Source organism: Anneissia japonica, unplaced genomic scaffold (genome assembly GCF_011630105.1).
Source record: "Anneissia japonica isolate Jap-2015-1 unplaced genomic scaffold, ASM1163010v1 scaffold287736_len1891122_cov214, whole genome shotgun sequence".
Classification (NCBI taxonomy): domain Eukaryota; kingdom Metazoa; phylum Echinodermata; class Crinoidea; order Comatulida; family Comatulidae; genus Anneissia; species Anneissia japonica.
Genome location: NW_022756106.1, coordinates 790,856 through 810,215, shown reverse-complemented (window position 1 = coordinate 810,215; position 19,360 = coordinate 790,856). Strand labels below are relative to the sequence as shown.

General features: G+C 31.0%; 1 protein-coding gene across 2 annotated transcripts in view; it reads right to left on the bottom strand.

Annotated features, from left to right (window-relative positions):
* Positions 1-739: 739 nt before the first annotated feature.
* The window catches only part of LOC117123895 (SERTA domain-containing protein 2-like), a 23,978-nt gene continuing 5,357 nt past the window's right edge, over positions 740-19,360 (bottom strand). The window contains exons 1-2 of one of the 2 annotated variants that reach the window (XM_033269954.1): positions 11,814-11,993; positions 740-5,168 (exon numbers count right to left, since the gene is read on the bottom strand). In XM_033269954.1, the coding sequence (XP_033125845.1) occupies positions 4,340-5,164 (825 nt within the window). In that variant the 5' untranslated portion in view covers positions 5,165-5,168; positions 11,814-11,993 and the 3' untranslated portion in view covers positions 740-4,339. Of the gene's footprint in view, positions 5,169-11,813; positions 11,994-19,360 lie in introns of those variants that run through there. The other variant, XM_033269953.1, reaches the window with a different exon arrangement.

Sequence of the window (19,360 nt, the reverse complement as noted above, 5' to 3'; positions counted from 1 at the left end):
TTGAACCCTAGCCAGCGATGAGGGCGTATCCCCATACTTCGGTTTGGGTGCTGGCATGGTATTCAAATTTCACTTCTTTTTATTTTGTGGTTTTGGTTTCCGTTCCATCTTTACACTTGCCTGATAGGGCTTAGAGACTTTTTGTATTTTGCGCTCTATAAATTAATAACTATTAACCATTAATTTAATAGGAGAATAAACCTCCCGCTCAAAAATTCCCCACCCCACATCCTCTTTAACACCTTACTGCAGATCATAAATAAAATAGGCAAGTCATGTACTAAAGTGCCTCACTATCCTGCAGGTAATTCTAGGCACGTTTACAACATCATTATTATTAATTATGTAATCTAAATAGTACATTGTAGATACTCCTCCTGAATCAATCATTTTTTTCTCACTGTTCAACTTGATTCCTTAGGCAGCATACCGATTATGCACTCAGTGATCACTGTAGTGCTGGTCTAGGACAGAAGCAAATATGTAAGGATATGGCAAAAAAAAAGGCAGAGCAGATATGAAGTTGAAATGTACGTTGATACTCTTCAAGCGTTGTGGAATAGTTTGCACAAATGTGTCAGTCTTAAATTCTCTTTTACAGTAAACCAATTCCCTTCATCCCACTTTCTCCGACCTTAGATCATTTTTTAACTTTTACTTAAATGTTCTCTTAACAATTCCCATTAAAAAATAAATAAAATGTACTTTGAAACACTTCAAATGACAACTGCATAAACAATTTATATTTCTTTTTCTTTTTTAATTTAATCTGAAATTCAAACAGAATATACAACATATACAAAACTGAAGTCTAAAAATTAGACTTTTAAATACGGACAATTAATTGTAAAACTGAATACTTCACTCGCCAATATAACACCTTGGCAAGCAGTTTTCATTGTCTTCACAATTTCTGTGTATTTGAAAGAAAATATTTAAATGAAAGTCTTGGGGCCCTATATTGTATTTTTTTTATGTGAAGGTGCATTTGAATTCATATTCAATACAGACATAATGCAACTTTATCATCTTAAAAAATTATAGTCAATGTTGATAATATTTGTATAATATTACTATGGAAATATCCACAAATAGTTAGCCTCTTTTGTACCTATTTAAAATCTGGATACTATAGGAACATTTTTTATGTTGAAATCAGACATAACTGAAAACATTTAAGTCTTGATAATCAGGATTTAAAAAAAAATATTAACAATCAATTATATGAGGTTTTTTATAATTAATTTAACATTAAATGATTCATTTTTTAATTGATATTTTGCAGCATTGTAAATGAAAAACCTCATTCACATATTTATAAATCTCTGTAAATGTACATTTATTTTGTTAAATCCATAAACAAATTAAAAGAATTCTTAATATATTGCAGGAGTTGTCATCTGTTGTTTCTCATGACTTACATCATTCGATACTAATCTGAGATCATGCTCTTTTCTATTCTATGCAAATCCTCATGTATGGAATTCTAATAATTATTGATTTTACCCTAGGAGTCATTGACCCGTGACAAATCCATTGAACTGTGACAAATGCGCTGACCCATGACAAATTGTTAACTCATTAGTGTTGCCATATGCAGGATCAATCCTGACTACAATAGTGCCAATCTTTGAATAAATTAAACGTTTATATGAACTAGCATTGTGAAAGTAAGCAAATGTCGGTGCTTTCACACTAAGAACGTAAAAGGCGTATATATCATTCAAAAATTGGGAAAAAAGTTATGATGCATACAAGCTGTTTTAATATATTCTTTTTGTTGTGATAATCTTTTAAAATATAATTTACATTTGTTTTATCCCACAGATATTAATTTTTCATTCACATCAATATCATCATTATAATTTTTCCTGATTTATTCAATAGAATATTTATAAGAATAATAATCTACTTCTTAAACTCAATGCTTTTAAAGGCAAAACAACATGGATAGAACCATGTCATTAAATGCCTCTTTCCAAATTTCAACAAAAATTGAATAGCAGTTGTCATGGCAACAAGATTGTGTATATTTAATGAGCTGAGTATCTTAGGTCGGTAGATGGATAACACAGCATTGTAATGCTGAATTGTCCAAGCAATGATTTTTTGTTTCCGTTCCCCAGCATAGTGAAATTTGCGGTGGGTAAGAAGGGATTTAATAATATTTAAAAACTGAATTGTACGGGTGATCGAATTTGGATTGAACAGATTTAGATTGTGGTGGACATAGATTATGTCCCACAAAAGTAGTAATTTTTTACAGTAAATTCATACCATAAAAAATTCAACAGAAAATGGTTAAATTAGAGAATAAGACCACCTTTCTGTAGGCATTCATTCTCTTTGGCGGTTTGCTGAGATTGTCTCAATAATAGACAACCACATATTACAATCAAATTATCAACTTTGCTTCTATTATTTGTTTTCATGGGATGGTGACATTTTTAAAAACAAATGAGTACAAATCTTGTATATTACCTACATTATGACATGTAAAGAATAAAACGTGTATAAAAAATACACAAATTGATAAAATACATATAAAATTCTCTAGTTATACAGCTATATAACTTACTACATACCTCAACGACTCTTTATCAAAATATTCCCCCATCCATTCATAAATACTGTACATTATGAATATTCATCATATGCATAATTTTAATCATGAATATTCATGTTTGTTTATTAAATAAATACATAAATAGTTTTCATTGTGAATTAATTTTTTTAAATCTTAAAATGTTCAATTATAAAAACAACAAATTAATTACTGATGTTTTCTCGCAGCTTTTTCGAAGAGGAAACTGAAGTTATTACACAGAATTTTAAGATAAAAAAAACTATATCACAAATTTAATTTACTTCTTTATATTTAAAATTCTATATTTTGCAGCCATTAGGTGGTAAATTGATTAATTCATTTGAGATATTTGAACTGCAAAGGAAAAAGATAGAAATTTCCGGGGGTACATCAGCTTACTATGTAATAGAGGTGCTTCCCTCAGTCTACTTTACAACTAAAAATATAACTTTAATCTCTAAGCACATAGTGAGAATTAAGCCCAAAAAGCACCAATACAAATCAAAAGATTATTTTTTAAACCTTTCACTGATGCTGTCTATAACTAAATAGAATTAATTATAATTAAAATTTGCAATTTTGATCACTGATGACAATTCACTTTGGTTTTCCTTGGCCTAAATGATAAGATCATAAATATCCTGTCCCCCTCTTGTTTCCCATTCTCCCATAAATTAATCAACAATTATATTGTAACCATATTAAAAATGTGACAGTAGGTTCCAGCCACACTTTATAGCAGGGAGCTTTCAATTTATGCGACGACACGACGCTAGAACGGAATCAATCATGCGTGACTGTCCTACTGGGTGTCCTACGTTCTCTGCATACATAGATTTGGCCAAATTGCATCGTAGAATCCACACGACGAGAACTTAACATGCGCAGATGACTTTTACATTCTACGTCCTATTGTCGTCATGCAATTGAAAGCAACCTAATGTCGGAACTTAGCCTTTGCCTAATCAGTAACCAATCTAAATAAAGAATGTACGTCCCCTTAAACTTCAGAAATAAAATTATCATTGAATGCAGACCAGACAGCTTCCAATGGTAGCACAACAGCTATTGAAAGAACTTTTAAATCTTGAACTTGATAAATGTTGACCAATAAGCTGAACTGTGAAGGAATGGTCACAAATTTTTTAATACAATACAGGAAGAAGGTATAAATTCAGTGCAGTTAATTAAAAAAAAAACAATAATAATAAATTTATAATAAATAAAACAATCCCAGCTTATCAATATATATTCTGGCAATAATTTTATAAAAATCCAGAATTAAATTTCAGTTTAGCTTACTTAATTAAAATCACCACAAAATTGGTTTCTCCCTGGCAATTGTTTTTAATTTAAAATTTCACAGGAAGAATTTAGGCATTTAGTAGATAAAATGAGATATTCAACTAGTCATGCCACTGAACAGGAGCAGTCAAGTTAATAAACGTTTAAACTCTTTTTAAGTATATTCTTTTAACTAAACTTCCCTCTGTGGTTTTACAAAACTCTCTTCGTTCAAGGAAAAATGTATAAACTTACAAAGATAAAAAATATGATATATCATGATATCTTAATCTCTATTCTATTTACATTCATTTACATTTCTCTCTTTTTTTTTTCTTTATGAAATTAGACGGAATACCAAAAAGACTTATAAAACTCTTATATTATCTTGATTAGGAAATATATTTTAGGATACTTTGTGTCTTTAATGTCTTTAAAGGATTTGCGTTGTATCTGTGATTTGTTTTTTCACATTCCAACATCCACAAGCACATGCATGATCTGGTCAAGCTCGTCGGCAAGGTCAGTCCGACAAAGTCCTTGAGATATTGGTGTTTCTAAACTGAATGGACTCAAGTCGAGGCAAATAGATTTGAGTAAATCCTCGGTGGTGGTACACACTGGATTTGTTGATTTGGAGTTTGGTATAACCGATGCTGTGATGTCATCATAGTCATATTGTGTGATATCAATATCACGGAAGAAATCATCTGGCAAGAGTTGATCAGCAGTGTTCATCACTGTATCACCGTTAACCTCCCGGTGTTTAAGGGACTGTGATTCGCTGATTGTCTGTAAAGGTTTTACTAGATTATTTGGCTGAGTTGCGCTCAAAAGAGAGTTATTTGACCTATTCGAAGACAAAGTCCTGTTTTCATGAGCCTCGGTCGCACACACATTTTCAGTTCGTTTGCATAGATTGAGGGCGCCAATTGCATCTTTTTTCACGATATGACATATACCGTCCTCACCTATGCGCGATTCAGAGTTCACCTCATTTTGTTCGTTATTCTCATTTTCAGATTGGTTTGCAGCAATTAGATTTGTGAGTCTCACGCAATCATGAACTTTGCCCTCTGACCTGAGCTCCTTCTCAATTTGTCGCAAAGTATTACATATAAGAACGGAGCGTCGCAAACATGGTTCAATCAACGTGCGACTCATCTGTAATTTGCATATTGAAATGTTAAGGACAGACTGTCGCTGCACACAGTAATGAATGCCATCGCGACCTTCAATTTCATCTACTTCGTTAAATTTCCGCTTTAATCTCTGATTCACAAGACCAGGCATTGAGCTATGGAAGAAAAAAAAGTAAATGATAATGTTTTTGTGATATTACTATTATTATCACAACTTCTTGCAACACAAAACATTTCTATCATACTTTCTGTGGATGTTTTTTTTTTCTTGTTATCATTTGTTACTTGTAACAACAATCTGGTGCAAAATACAGCATAGTCACAATATTAATAATATAAATACATCACATTTAATTCAATTTCAACTAATTTTCAACTAATTAAACTTAGTATTAATTATGTAGAATAGCCATCCTGAAGCATCACAAAGGTACCACATACTATAAATAGGCTTTATCATATTTTTATTATCTTACTTCATGAAAAAAAAAACAGAACTTCCATTCCAAAACAATTTGTTAATACATAGTAACATCAACTCTACCACTACCAAAAATGATACAAACAGAAGTAAATACAAATAAGCCTCCATTGTGAAGCTAATACTGAATACATGGGTTAGAGTTAGACATTTACTAATAAATGATAGTATCTCCCAATAAACATTCTATTAATTTCCACCTAATTCTAGTCTAATAAATTATACTGTACTATTAAAATCATTTCAATACTTTGAATATAATACTTAATAGGATCAGATGTATGATTTCCCATGGACAACTTGTATACAATAGTGTAATATGCAAATCCCACAATTTTACTGGCACTATATTCTACATTATTTTTTGATGAAAAAATTATAAGAGAATTCAATACGTACTGTAAATAGAATATCAGATTATTGACCAATGCCCCTGGCCAAGTTTTATATAGAATCAAATTAATAAAATATCAATAAATAATACATTTGTTGAGCTAATGCCCATGGCAGAATAATCAAAACATGTTTGTTCAATGACAAAAAAAAATATTAAAATAATATTATACTAAAATTTGCTAAGCTATTGGCAATATATTTTGAAACAATAGGTTTAAAACATTAATATATTAATATTAAGATAATTTTTGCAAATTGTTGATAGACATATAGATTATTCTTTTCAAAATTTGATCATGAATACTATATACTGTAGGCCTATAATTGATTGAGATGTACTGTATTAGAATATATATGCCTGCTTTTTTTTTGCACTACTGTTCAGAAGCAGAGCACAGGGCCTTGACCCTAAGCTGTGACCCAGCTTATTATTATGTGCTGCATATCAACTCCGCAAAACACTACTCAGCTCTGCTAGTTTTGCATTGACTTGGCTACATGGGCTTAGATCCGCTCATCACACTGTGCTAAACAATTAACTCTGCCTACAAACTGTTACATTTCAGCTCGGCGCTCTAATCCTTATAAATACCCTTCTCATTCATTACAAATATCCTTCTCCTCATTGCAAATATCCTTCTCTGTTTTTGTTTTCTGACTACAGTATTATTAATTATTCCAGTCCTGTTGAGCTTCCCCTTAGCTAATACTTGGTGTTTTGCTAAACATATGTCAAATATTCCCATAGCTAGATCTTAACATATGGAAATACAAAACCAATAAACTTTTTTTATATTTATATATTAAAAAAATAAGCATCAATTTTCTAACCACAAAATGAATCAGCCTTATTAAATAATTATTATAAGATATTTTCTGTAGCTTAATCAATTGTTATGACAATATTTCAGATTTTAAAGAGGATTTTATTAAGTTTTTAGTATGTCAGTAACTTGTGATTTGAACTATCCTATTGCAACAAGCAGAGTTCAAATGTATTTAATAAATTTCAATAAATTACACAATCATGGGCTTTTTATTTCATTTCCATGTTATGGTTACGGAATGAAATTATTCCAAAATTAGGCCAAGTGTGTTTTACATTCCCCCTCCAAATATATTGTCCAGATAGACAAGTTTTACTTGTTTGGAATTGGAATTTATATATGGATTTGAAATTTCAAAATAAAGGATGATTGATTGTCTGAAAGATTAATTGTTAATTAATTATACTTGATTGGTAGATTAAACCATAAAGTAATACCATGTAATGTAGTATGATGCACATGTGATCTACTGCACTGTTATACATGTGATATCTGAGCACCTGCAAAAAGTCTGTGCATTGCAAATTTCATATCTGCTCATGTGATTTTGTCATGTGATGGGATGTCATGGATCGTTTAATTTTTTACTTATCAAATTTGATATTGCAAGTGTTGTCTGCACATACAATTCCAATAAGTTAATTTGATATCTACACATTTGTAAATGTCACACAGGTGATATATAGGTGATACCTGCACATGCGTAAATTATGATTTATGCATATGTACAGCAATATGCAAATCTACAACATAGGAGCTGATGGGAGGAGTGGTATGATTGGAAAGTGAGGGTGGGTACAAGTTTGGCAAGGTGAAATATGCATAGTGTATAATAAGATGACACATATTATACAGTATGTACATGATACTTCTATAGTGTAATATCTACAAATGCAAGGAATTTACCTATTAACTGTGGGTCATATAACACATCCTCTACATTTACAGAAGAGGGAAGATACATGCACAATATCAACCATTCTAAAGTGGCAAGTTTTGAGCATCTGTAGGCCTATACAAAAAAATAATCATTATCACCTGTAGTCAATTTTGAAATTAAACTCTTGCTAGATAACAAAATGTAATAAAAATACAATTTTTTATACCTTCTGTGTAACTTATTTGTTTATTTTAATTGTGGATGCAGATACCTCATTAAAATTTAAATCAGTTTCTAAAATTTACTTTTATAGTAGATTAGACATTTAAAGATCATACAGACAGGCATTGTAGACATTTCACAAGAATATAGTGAGCTTGGACAAGTCTTCAATATTGTAGCTAATAAGGGGGCTTACCAAACCAGTTAAGTGGCAAGGCATAATAAATTTCTAAGCAATAGTGGTTGCAAAGTATGTGAAACAGGGAAAAAAATAGACTACGTAAAGAAAACGTTGTCTACGTTAGCTGGGTGGACCAACCAGTGACTTCCCTTCCAAAGTGAGCTCATTTCCCAACTAAGGATGTTTGAGTCAAGTTTGAGTTAACAGCCAGGAATCCCAAATATTGCACCTATGCTCTAACACACTAGGTCAGGCCATGCATTTCAAATGCCTCATGATATACCTAATTTTGCTAAAACAAATCTTTTTCTAGGATGTAATAGAATTTGCAAATATAATTAAGAGATTAGGCTCTGCCACATAAGTTAATCTGTTTGAAATTACCATTCATCTTTTTAATATTAATATTATTTATCGTCCTTTCCTCTTGTTGAAATTTCTATTTGTTTGTTTGTATATATATGGTAAACAGGAGAACTGGAGCGCATGAAAAAGGCATGAATAAAGATGAAGAAATACATAAGACCAAATAGGAGGCGGAGCATTCATGTTTAAGGAATTGAAACATACAGTACCAGCAAGAAAGATATTATGATATGTAGGGGACGATCCAGGGTCTGTCTCTTATACACATCTAGATGTGTATAAGAGACAGGTATATGGTTTTTTTAATTCAGACACTCATATCCTTTATGCCGTATGGTCTACTAATTGTATCCTTAATACCACTAATTGTCCATATGTATTTTCTATAATAACTACTGTACTTGTTTGAATACCTACAGACTTAATCATATCCGTACACTAACCAAGTTTTCACTAAAGCTCCAGTACACACAGTAGCCTTCCGTTATGATTATGATACGCTACTTGCTACTACAATCAACATTCCATCTGTGCTACATTAATAAATGTGATTCTGTGCTACTAAGCAGACAAACAATGGACCTCTTTCAAGAATAGTTGGAAAATAACAGAAAGTCCATTAATTAAAATATATGTATATAGTATTATTTTATTTATATCCCATTTTTATGAAAATAAAATGTCACCAATCACCATTCCTAATGTAAGTGTACCTTATTAAACACTATGGCTTAAGTTAATGTAGGTTAGTACATACATCTTAGGATTTTTAGACAAAAATAAAGTATACAGTATTATCTTTTGAAAGTCTCCAATCTATTTGTTCCTTCCTTATAAAAAAAAATTATTATGGCCATAAAAAATATATAGGCCTATAAACTTCCACTCAATGCTTTAAACCAGTTTGAAGTTAAGACACTCTATAAAAATTATTGTCATTAATTTTTTTAGTTATTTTTTGAATTTTATTTTATGGCATTTTATAGGCCTATTGTGATTGAGTAAAAATATTGATGTTTATTTTCACATATTTAACTTAGGAATATATAAAACTAACTAGATATAGCTTGGAGGTTACATCTTCTGACATGATACACATGTTTTATAAGGACATTAGATAGGCTACCGGTATAAGTAGAAATACAGGTAATCTTGATTTCTACCACAGAAGTAAGTCTTTGCCTACTGTACTTAAAGTTGACATTGCCCAACAGCTGTTGTTTTTTTTTTTCAATGTCGCCCACAGATCATTGCAAACACCTTTTGACTCAACTAATCTCATTAACCATCTTACTAATTTCATGATGACCAGGTACTTTTTCTCAAATTCCAGATGTGGATTATTATACATTCTCCCCTACCCACATCCAAACACGGAAAAAAACATTTGGACAATCTTTATTCATTTATTGAGTAACCTGTTTATTAAATTACTTTAATAATCACTTCCCTCTCTGGCATCATTAATGTGTTACTCACATCCATACAGACATGTTGCATGGATTTACCAAATCTTACAGAAGTCCTAAGAGCCACAAAGACATTTTAATTCAAGAAAAAAGAATATCTACATATAAAGCTTTCCTTGTTTCTTTATATCTATCATTGTCTAATTCTTTGTTTACTACCAAAGGTCTATCCAGCATAAATCAGACGCAGAAATGGCACGCTTCAGTGAACATCTCTGATGAATAAAGGACGCAGACTACTTCAAATGTAACAACTTCCATAGGAAAATCTCTGCTAAATATTAACGTCTAATCTATGGTAATTCAATTAAATATTCCAAAAAGGATGCAAATACATTGCAGATTTAATTGGCTTCCAATATCCTATTAATAGTAGTCCTACTACACCAATAATTAATATTGAAATAAATTAAAATTAGTACACAGCATTCAAAATGACCACCACTTTAAAGGTAACAACTCCACTAAAGGACCACTTTTTTTCTTGCCACTGAAGAAAAAGCCCTATACAGTACCTCACACTTTGCACAAAAACCCACATTTTCTCAACCGCAAGAATGGTTCCAACCGTAGTTCTGGTAAGCATTTTGTACTTGGCCCTGGCTTCACTCCCTTTGTTGTCTGCGAGACTACGTTTTATGAAAATAAAATTTTGAACTATAAATACACATACTATGTAGTAGTGTTTTGAATTATCTTAAATGTCCTTCACAAGTTTACCACAATATTAAATTTTAACATCACTCAATCACACTCGCATGAAACACATGATGTCCTATTAATTTTCAATAATCCAATTTGTAACTTATGAACAAAATTGCCATGGATATTCTTCACCAAATAATTGCATATTCACTACGACTACAGCGCTATGTAGTAGTATTAGGGAATGTGATGATGATAGTGATGATCATAATATGCACACAGTATCAATCGGAGTATCATATCCATTTTGTTAATTATAGATTTACACCGCCATTGTTAAACAAACATCATATCGCCATGCCAATGATCTCACTTGATCTCTCTTTGTTTATGGAATATAATCCAGTAAAGTGCACAAAAGATTGGGAGCTAATAATTAAGCTTAAGCAGAGTACAAGATTAAGTTATTATGCAATTATTAAGAAATAATTATCAGGTAAAAGCAACAAGTACTTGGAATTAATCTTCAAACTTAAAATTTGTCTTCAATTCAACTTGTTCTGGGATCTATCTAAAATAATTTATAACACATTAACACATGATGTGGAATGAACTAAAAGTCTTTTGGCTTTTTTAAAAGAAGTCTAATATAAACAGAATTAAAAGAAACTATTCATTAGAAATATTATTTTTATAAACCAATGGTAAATATCTTGTACAGTATTATAACAGTACAGTAATCATATTTTTAAAAATTGTTTACATTCTGAAACTTAGAATATGCTGTATATATACACACACACTGGTAAACTTTTCAATCGTTTGGTCTATTATTAAAACGAAGTCATAAATGAGAGCGAGGCAAAAGGGATGTTTTGACTGTGAGAAACAATCCTAGAGTTTTTAGGGATTCGAGCCCAGAACCTTGGTATTGAAAGAAGAGCAACTATTCCCAACTACCATCCTACAGCTCTACTTTTGAACTTACAATCTAGCTGAGATTGGCCTACATAACCCAGACTACAGTAGCTGACTGGAAGGTCAAGATCAATAATATAAAATTAGATAAATTAGACTACTAAAAAACCACCAAGTTTTATCATCAGAAATATTACAGACAGAGTAACATTATGGATAAACACATGAACATAAAGTAACTGAAATTCATATTTGTAGTTAAAACATTGCAAAAGATAAGGAAATAATGTAGCAGAATTATGACTCACTTAGAAGCTTACTGTCTGAAAAAAAGAACAGTGTTTGAAAAGGATGTGAATTTGACTTCAGTCAACTTACTAAAAAACAAACAAAAGGAAGTTAAATTTCTACTTGCCTTCTTAGGACAACAACTCAACCCATACAACCCCAGAAACATACAATTCCTCACATTTACAGACCTCCTTGTCAAACTTGTCATATGGTATGTTCATGCAGCCCTCAATTGGTATAAAAGTTTTTCAGAGATATTTAAAATCTGCAATGCCTTAGTTTGCACAGAATAATGATTATCCAAATATGGGAAGTTGTCCTGGCTTGATTTGAAGTATCCTGTCTACAGGCCACATAAAAATAAACTAGTGTTACTCCTACACAAATTTCAATTCCAACCAATTATAACTATACCAGAGCATGATCAGACTCAATAATATTCATCATACCTTCAAAACTATTTTTGTTAATGTAACTAATGATGATATTCAGTTCATGGCAGATAATTAAAGAAAAATCTTGATTTATTCATCAAATAATGTTGAATTTTTGTATATTTCTGGTAAAATGTTACATAATTTTAAATTTATGTGGCCAGCTGCTTCCTGTAAACAGGTTTGAGCAAGCTACTCGCTTGCGACATGCTTAAACAAAGACTATAGCACTGAGTTTGTACACTGTGTGAAGTACAGAAGCACTCGCCTTCAACGCTAAAGGAAGTTGGCAAGTTGAAATAATATTCTGCCAATTATAAACAGCTTACAGTTGCATATTTTAAACTGAATAATTATATATTCATGAATATTCATGACTAAAGTATGAATGACATTTTAATCATATACCGTAAAACCTCGAATAGAAGCCCCTGGCATGTTTTTAATTTATTTTGTTTCTTTGAAATTCATGTGTATGTACTGTACTATCTCGATGGGCTTCTTTTCGAGGTGGGCTTCCTCTCGAGATTAAGCCCACTAGGCTTCTATTCGAGGTTTTTTTGGTAGGATTTTTACCATTTTGTTCAAGTAGTTTAGGGACAATATACTAAAACCCCATCCAACAAATGAATTTAACACTAGCATCTCATATTTAAGAATCTAAAATATTTGAAAGATAATAATTTTGATGATAAATCTAAATAATAAAAAAATAATAATAGTTGCCTTTATATAACATTTACTTTGAGTTTTTGAGTGTGAGCCTTTATTTCTTCTATTCTGTACTGTATTCCTTAGTAGTTAATATTTAGTAGAACCTCAAATTTTGAAAAAGTTCAAATGGTGACCTAAATTTATCATGAAAAAAGGTGATTACCATGACTTCATTCATATTCAAAAAACAAGCTGCAATTTAAACAGATGTACAATCTTTTAAATTTCATTCCTACATCAAATATCTCACCAATTACAAGATGTAAATATGATAAGTAATAATATTGCACTTGTAATGCATCATGTACTGTATGTGGTGATGTAAAATTTTAAGAGGCTGTAACTGAGAGTTCATTAGAGACTGCTTACAAATATGAAATATTTATCTGTCTAGTGGTGCATCTAAAGTCTGATAGGAAGGGGGTCCAATAGCCTCGCTCAGGGTCCTGGAATAAAATCTCTTGTGGGTTTCATGGGGAGAAATTTTATGGTTTAGGAAGGCCCAAATCTATTTTTTTTTAAAATTTACAATATAATTATACAAGACGATCTTTCAAGGTGCTATATAAATACAACCACATATACAACATGCCATTTTTGGTTCAGTGTGATGTTTCTGACAGTGTACATCAGCATTAGGGAATTTAATTACTTTATTTTAAAAGTTGCATTTTGAAGGATTTGAACATAAAAATTTGGGATAGAAATGTGAGCACCAAAGCATTAAGCCACAATCTCACTCAATTGTATGCTACATGACTCTAGGCAACAGAAATGCAGGCTTTGAATATGTCAAATGTTATAAAGTGTGCACATGCAATGTTTGATTACACAGAGGAAATAAAACTACAGTATGAATATATTTTGCTATTATATTCTGCAACTTACTTAAAGAGTAAAATATATATGGAATGTTCTTTGTTGTGGTGTCTTTTGTTGGAACCAAAGCACATGCTTACAAAATCAACACATTCAATTCATTAAAGATATTTGTATTTTGCTTTTGAATTCTATAAAATTTCCATGATGGGAAAACACTGTTTTTATAATAATTTATACTTTCATTTTTACTTTATCTCTATCCAGATGTTTAAAAATATTATTAACTAGATTATACAATATATTTTTTATTTTTATAAATAAATATATTATGTGTATAACAGTATGTGATGTATTTTATATATATTAATTCTTAATATATTATATATCAGTTTATTATTTACAGTAATTTTAATTAATACAGTATACCTAAAACTGATCAGTCAGTTTATAATTCCATAATGTTTCCATTAGTGTTACATAAAATAGCTTGAACTGTGTATTTTATAACACCTATTAAAAAATGGATTGTTTCTCCAACTGATTATAAAATTGTTTAATTAATACAGTATACATAAAACTGATCAGTCAGTTTATAATTCCATAATGTTTTCATTAGTGTTACATAAAATAGCTTGAAGTGTGTATTTTATAACACCTATTAAAAAATGGATTGTTTCTCCAACTGATTATAAAATTGTAAACATCTCTCAATTGGTAAATAAAAGTAAAAACTGATTAATGATATGTCTTAGTTTAAACTTCCTTATTAGACAACTTTTTCAGCTCATGCCTTAAAATACCTCACTCGGTATCATGTATGACTATGTTAAGCAATGGTGTTACATAAGTTACAGGTGGGATTATCGAAAAGCTTTCTATGTGGTAAAGCTGCCTATAATATGCTATAATTGAATAAAAAGACTAACTGTTTAAGATGGTTTTATAGCATCCTCCCCTATTCCTGATAACATTTTGCGTTTTCCCTCAGGTGCACTTGTAATGCATCATGTACTGTATGTGGTGATGTAAAATTTTAAGAGGCTGTAACTGAGAGTTCATTAGAGACTGCTTACAAATATGAAATATTTATCTGTCTAGTGGTGCATCTAAAGTCTGATAGGAAGGGGGTCCAATAGCCTCGCTCAGGGTCCTGGAATAAAATCTCTTGTGGGTTTCATGGGGAGAAATTTTATGGTTTAGGAAGGCCCAAATCTATTTTTTTTTTAAATTTACAATATAATTATACAAGACGATCTTTCAAGGTGCTATATAAATACTACCACATATACAACATGCCATTTTTGGTTCAGTGTGATGTTTCTGACAGTGTACATCAGCATTAGGGAATTTAATTACTTTATTTTAAAAGTTGCATTTTGAAGGATTTGAACATAAAAATTTGGGATAGAAATGTGAGCACCAAAGCATTAAGCCACAATCTCACTCAATTGTATGCTACATGACTCTAGGCAACAGAAATGCAGGCTTTGAATATGTCAAATGTTATAAAGTGTGCACATGCAATGTTTGATTACACAGAGGAAATAAAACTACAGTATGAATATATTTTGCTATTATATTCTGCAACTTACTTAAAGAGTAAAATATATATGGAATGTTCTTTGTTGTGGTGTCTTTTGTTGGAACCAAAGCACATGCTTACAAAATCAACACATTCAATTCATTAAAGATATTTGTATTTTGCTTTTGAATTCTATTAAATTTCCATGATGGGAAAACACTGTTTTTATAATAATTTATACTTTCATTTTTACTTTATCTCAATCCAGATGTTTAAAAATATTATTAACTAGATTATACAATATATTTTTTATTTTTATAAATAAATATATTATGTGTATAACAGTATGTGATGTATTTTATATATATTAAGGCTGTAATTCTTAATATATTATATATCAGTTTATTATTTACAGTAATTTTAATTAATACAGTATACCTAAAACTGATCAGTCAGTTTATAATTCCATAATGTTTCCATTAGTGTTACATAAAATAGCTTGAAGTGTGTATTTTATAACACCTATTAAAAAATGGATTGTTTCTCCAACTGATTATAAAATTGTAAACATTTCTCAATTGGTAAATAAAAGTAAAAACTGATTAATATGTCTTAGTTTAAACTTCCTTATTAGACAACTTTTTCAGCTCATGCCTTAAAATACCTCACTCGGTATCATGTATGACTATGTTAAGCAATGGTGTTACATAAGTTACAGGTGGAATTATCGAAAAGCTTTCTATGTGGTAAAGCTGCCTATAATATGCTATAATTGAATAAAAAGACTAACTGTTTAAGATGGTTTTATAGCATCCTCCCCTATTCCTGATAACATTTTGCGTTTTCCCTCAGGATCAAAGCTAGCACAAGAAAGTATAATACATACTCCAAGTATTGAAATGCACGCCATCGTGTGCGGCTAGCACTTCACATTACTTGCAGTACGATCCATCGGATGAGGAAATTACAGTTTTTTATTTACCTATATAGACCAAAGATTAGTAAATTAATCACTATCTTATGTAATAAGTGACAAACATACAAATGATGCTCTATGCATTGGTGACTCTAGGATAAATTTTCGGGGGGAGGGGGAGGTTTGCTGTCCAACAGGGGGACTTGAGATCATATTCCCGAGCTGGGAGAAGGGGTTGAGAAAGGGTTCCCACTCCCAATTGAGATTTTTTTAAGAATAGCAACCTCTGGATGACCAGAAATGGCACTCTCAGACTGTGCCAGACACATGTTGGCTTGGTGTAAGACTATATTTTTTTATGGTTTGACTGCCCAATGAGCTTTGTTTGACAGGGGGGGGGGGTTGACCTATCCTGTGGGGTGAATTAAGCCTCTTGCCCCTCGCTGGTGCCGCCACTGGCTCTATGGTAACATAAAATAAATCTAATTATCAGGCTTAGGAAGTGGAGTTATTAATGGTCAGGAGGGAAAAATGTGACTTGACCAGACTTGAATCCAGGACCCTGGGATTAGAGGATAAGCCTCTCTAAGCACCAAGCTACTGCTCCACTACGAAGCTTGGTGTTGCATCGTAGCCAATCATATCTTGGGATGCACAGGATGTTGAAAATAATAGGTAGATAAATGTGACCAACAGAATGATAATGTATGTTTGGGCATGTTGTTGCTAATACACCCAAAGCAGCATACTTTAGCGCAGTTGGTTGAAACTGTAGGTAACCCGCTGTGTGCGCTGAACCATGAAAGTCTTTGTGCCCATGGTTCTATCCCATTAAGCTGTTTTTGAGATGAGTAATTTAAATTTTTAAGCATTTATTCCTGGTCCCCTATACAACATGGTTAATGTGCATGATACAATATGCAGTAGACTCTGGAAAAAAGCGGTACAGTAATTATTATTTGCCCATGTACAACCCTCATAAAACCAGGTGTGGCATCCACTGGGTTATGCAGGTACCTAGTTACAATTTTTAAAATTATTACTCAACCTGGAAAAATTTAGTTTATTAATTTACATGATAGATGAAGCATTTAAAATATACTAATGGAAGTGTTAACATGGACTTAATGACTATCAATCGAAACAACTTATAACAGATTGATATAAACATACAGAAAGGACGCTAATAATAAACAATCAACAAACTACCGGGTTTCTGTGTAGTGTTAGAGTTAAAGTATACACCAAACAAAAACATGTAATATAGGCCTAAACTATTTTTATGAATTTATTGAACTTTATACCTGCTCAAAACAACAAGAAAAAATAATTTAAGAACTGAATATAAAAACCTGATAAAATGCTAAGACAAATTTATCTACAAAATCTATAAACCAGGGAGTTGTAATATTCACTACAACAACTCCCTGATAAAACTAAATCAAGTCTTGCTCTGATGAACACCTAAACTCAGAAATATAGGGTTCTGAATAAGATGAAAAAATACTACTTAATACTTGAAACTAGATACTAATTTACAAATTCAATCTACTATAAAATAGTTAACTTACCAATTAGTTAATTGATCCTACCAGGTGATGAACATGAAAAAAAAACACTAATCTCCCATCAACCATAATAATCGAATTAGTAACAGGCAATCAACTGACCTTAAAAATGTCATAAATCCCCAGGAACATTCATTAATGGTAGAATATGGTTTTAAAAATAACAAGTAGAGAAGTTATGTCAAGTAGTAGAGTGTTTTTCTTTTAGTCTGTGATTGAGTATTGCTTGTGCACACATAGCACATAGTTAGATATCTGACACCAAACCTGAATCAGCTTAACTATGAATCATTCGTACAAGCCTAACTGGTGATTAATACGTAAACAGGACACTCATTCTGTCAGCAAAAAAATTGATCCAAAGAATAAAACATAAACGGATCCTAAATTCAATATGCCCAAATTATAACAAAATTATGCATACAATTCACATAAATCTTACAACTTACATTTGATTTTAGAGAACTTTTTTTGGAATAGATGAAGTTTGTAAACTTGAATTACTGTACAATGAATCTGAACAAAGGAATGCTTCATAATCCCATACAACAAAGATCTTTGATAACGAATTCAAAAGTAGATACAGTACAAATTGTTGCTGCGTTAATATACAGCATTTAAAATTTATATATATACAGTAGATCAATTGTTTCACAATCGTCTATAGATTAGGATTTTGGCCTTTTATCATTTTTATTTTTCATTAGGGTTGGTATAAAATATCTACCTCTTTCTAAAAATAGAACACGACTATTATAGTAAGTCACATCCATTCCTGTTTTAATAGAAGACACCTTTGGACTTTAAAAAGCTTAGTTTATCCAAACAATATTTCTAAAAACAAAGAATGTTATCAACCTCCCCTTGTTGAGAAACTTTCTTTATAAGGCTAAAAATGTATTTATTTATTTCAAAATATATCTATAAATCAATCAATCAATCAATCAGGTAATTAATCATAAAGCTAGCTTGCTTTTAAAACAAACTTAAATTAATCATATTCATACTGGTTAAATAGCTTTATTATCACATATAATTAATTTTGTTCTACTGTTAGTTGAAAACTAATAAATAATTGACATATAAAAGTAAGAAATTTATTTTTTGCATGCTTATTAGATTTAAATGGCAACATATTTAAAATGTATGTTTCATCTACTTTAACTTAAGTTACAATTTTAAGTAAAGTATATTGTTTCTGTAAAGTTTTACTTTTATTAATTCATAAACAGCTATTATTATTAGTCTACCTAATATAATCAAAAGTTCAAAGGTTAATGTTCTCTTAAAACATATTCATAAAATTCCTTCAGTCTTTTATAACTTAGTTTCTGATCAACCATTTCACTCACTTGCTTTATACTCAGCACATACAACAAGTAGAAATAATATCCAGGGTAGAATAGTATATGTTTCATTGACCTGTAACACTGGCAGGTAAATAGCTGACATAGATATAATCACCTAAACACAGCAGCACAGGTAATCTACGAACAGCAACACTAAGTTGAGGCTCTTAATTAAATTTGTTGAAAGCTACAATCTGGCCATAAACGACAGTCTTACACACTCTATATGTTCTTGTACACAGTACGTTAAGTACTGTTTCTAATTACTTGATCAGTTTAAAACTAATAGTTTATACTGGGTGTTGCTAGATAAAGGGAATGCAGGACAAAGGGCATTTATATATAC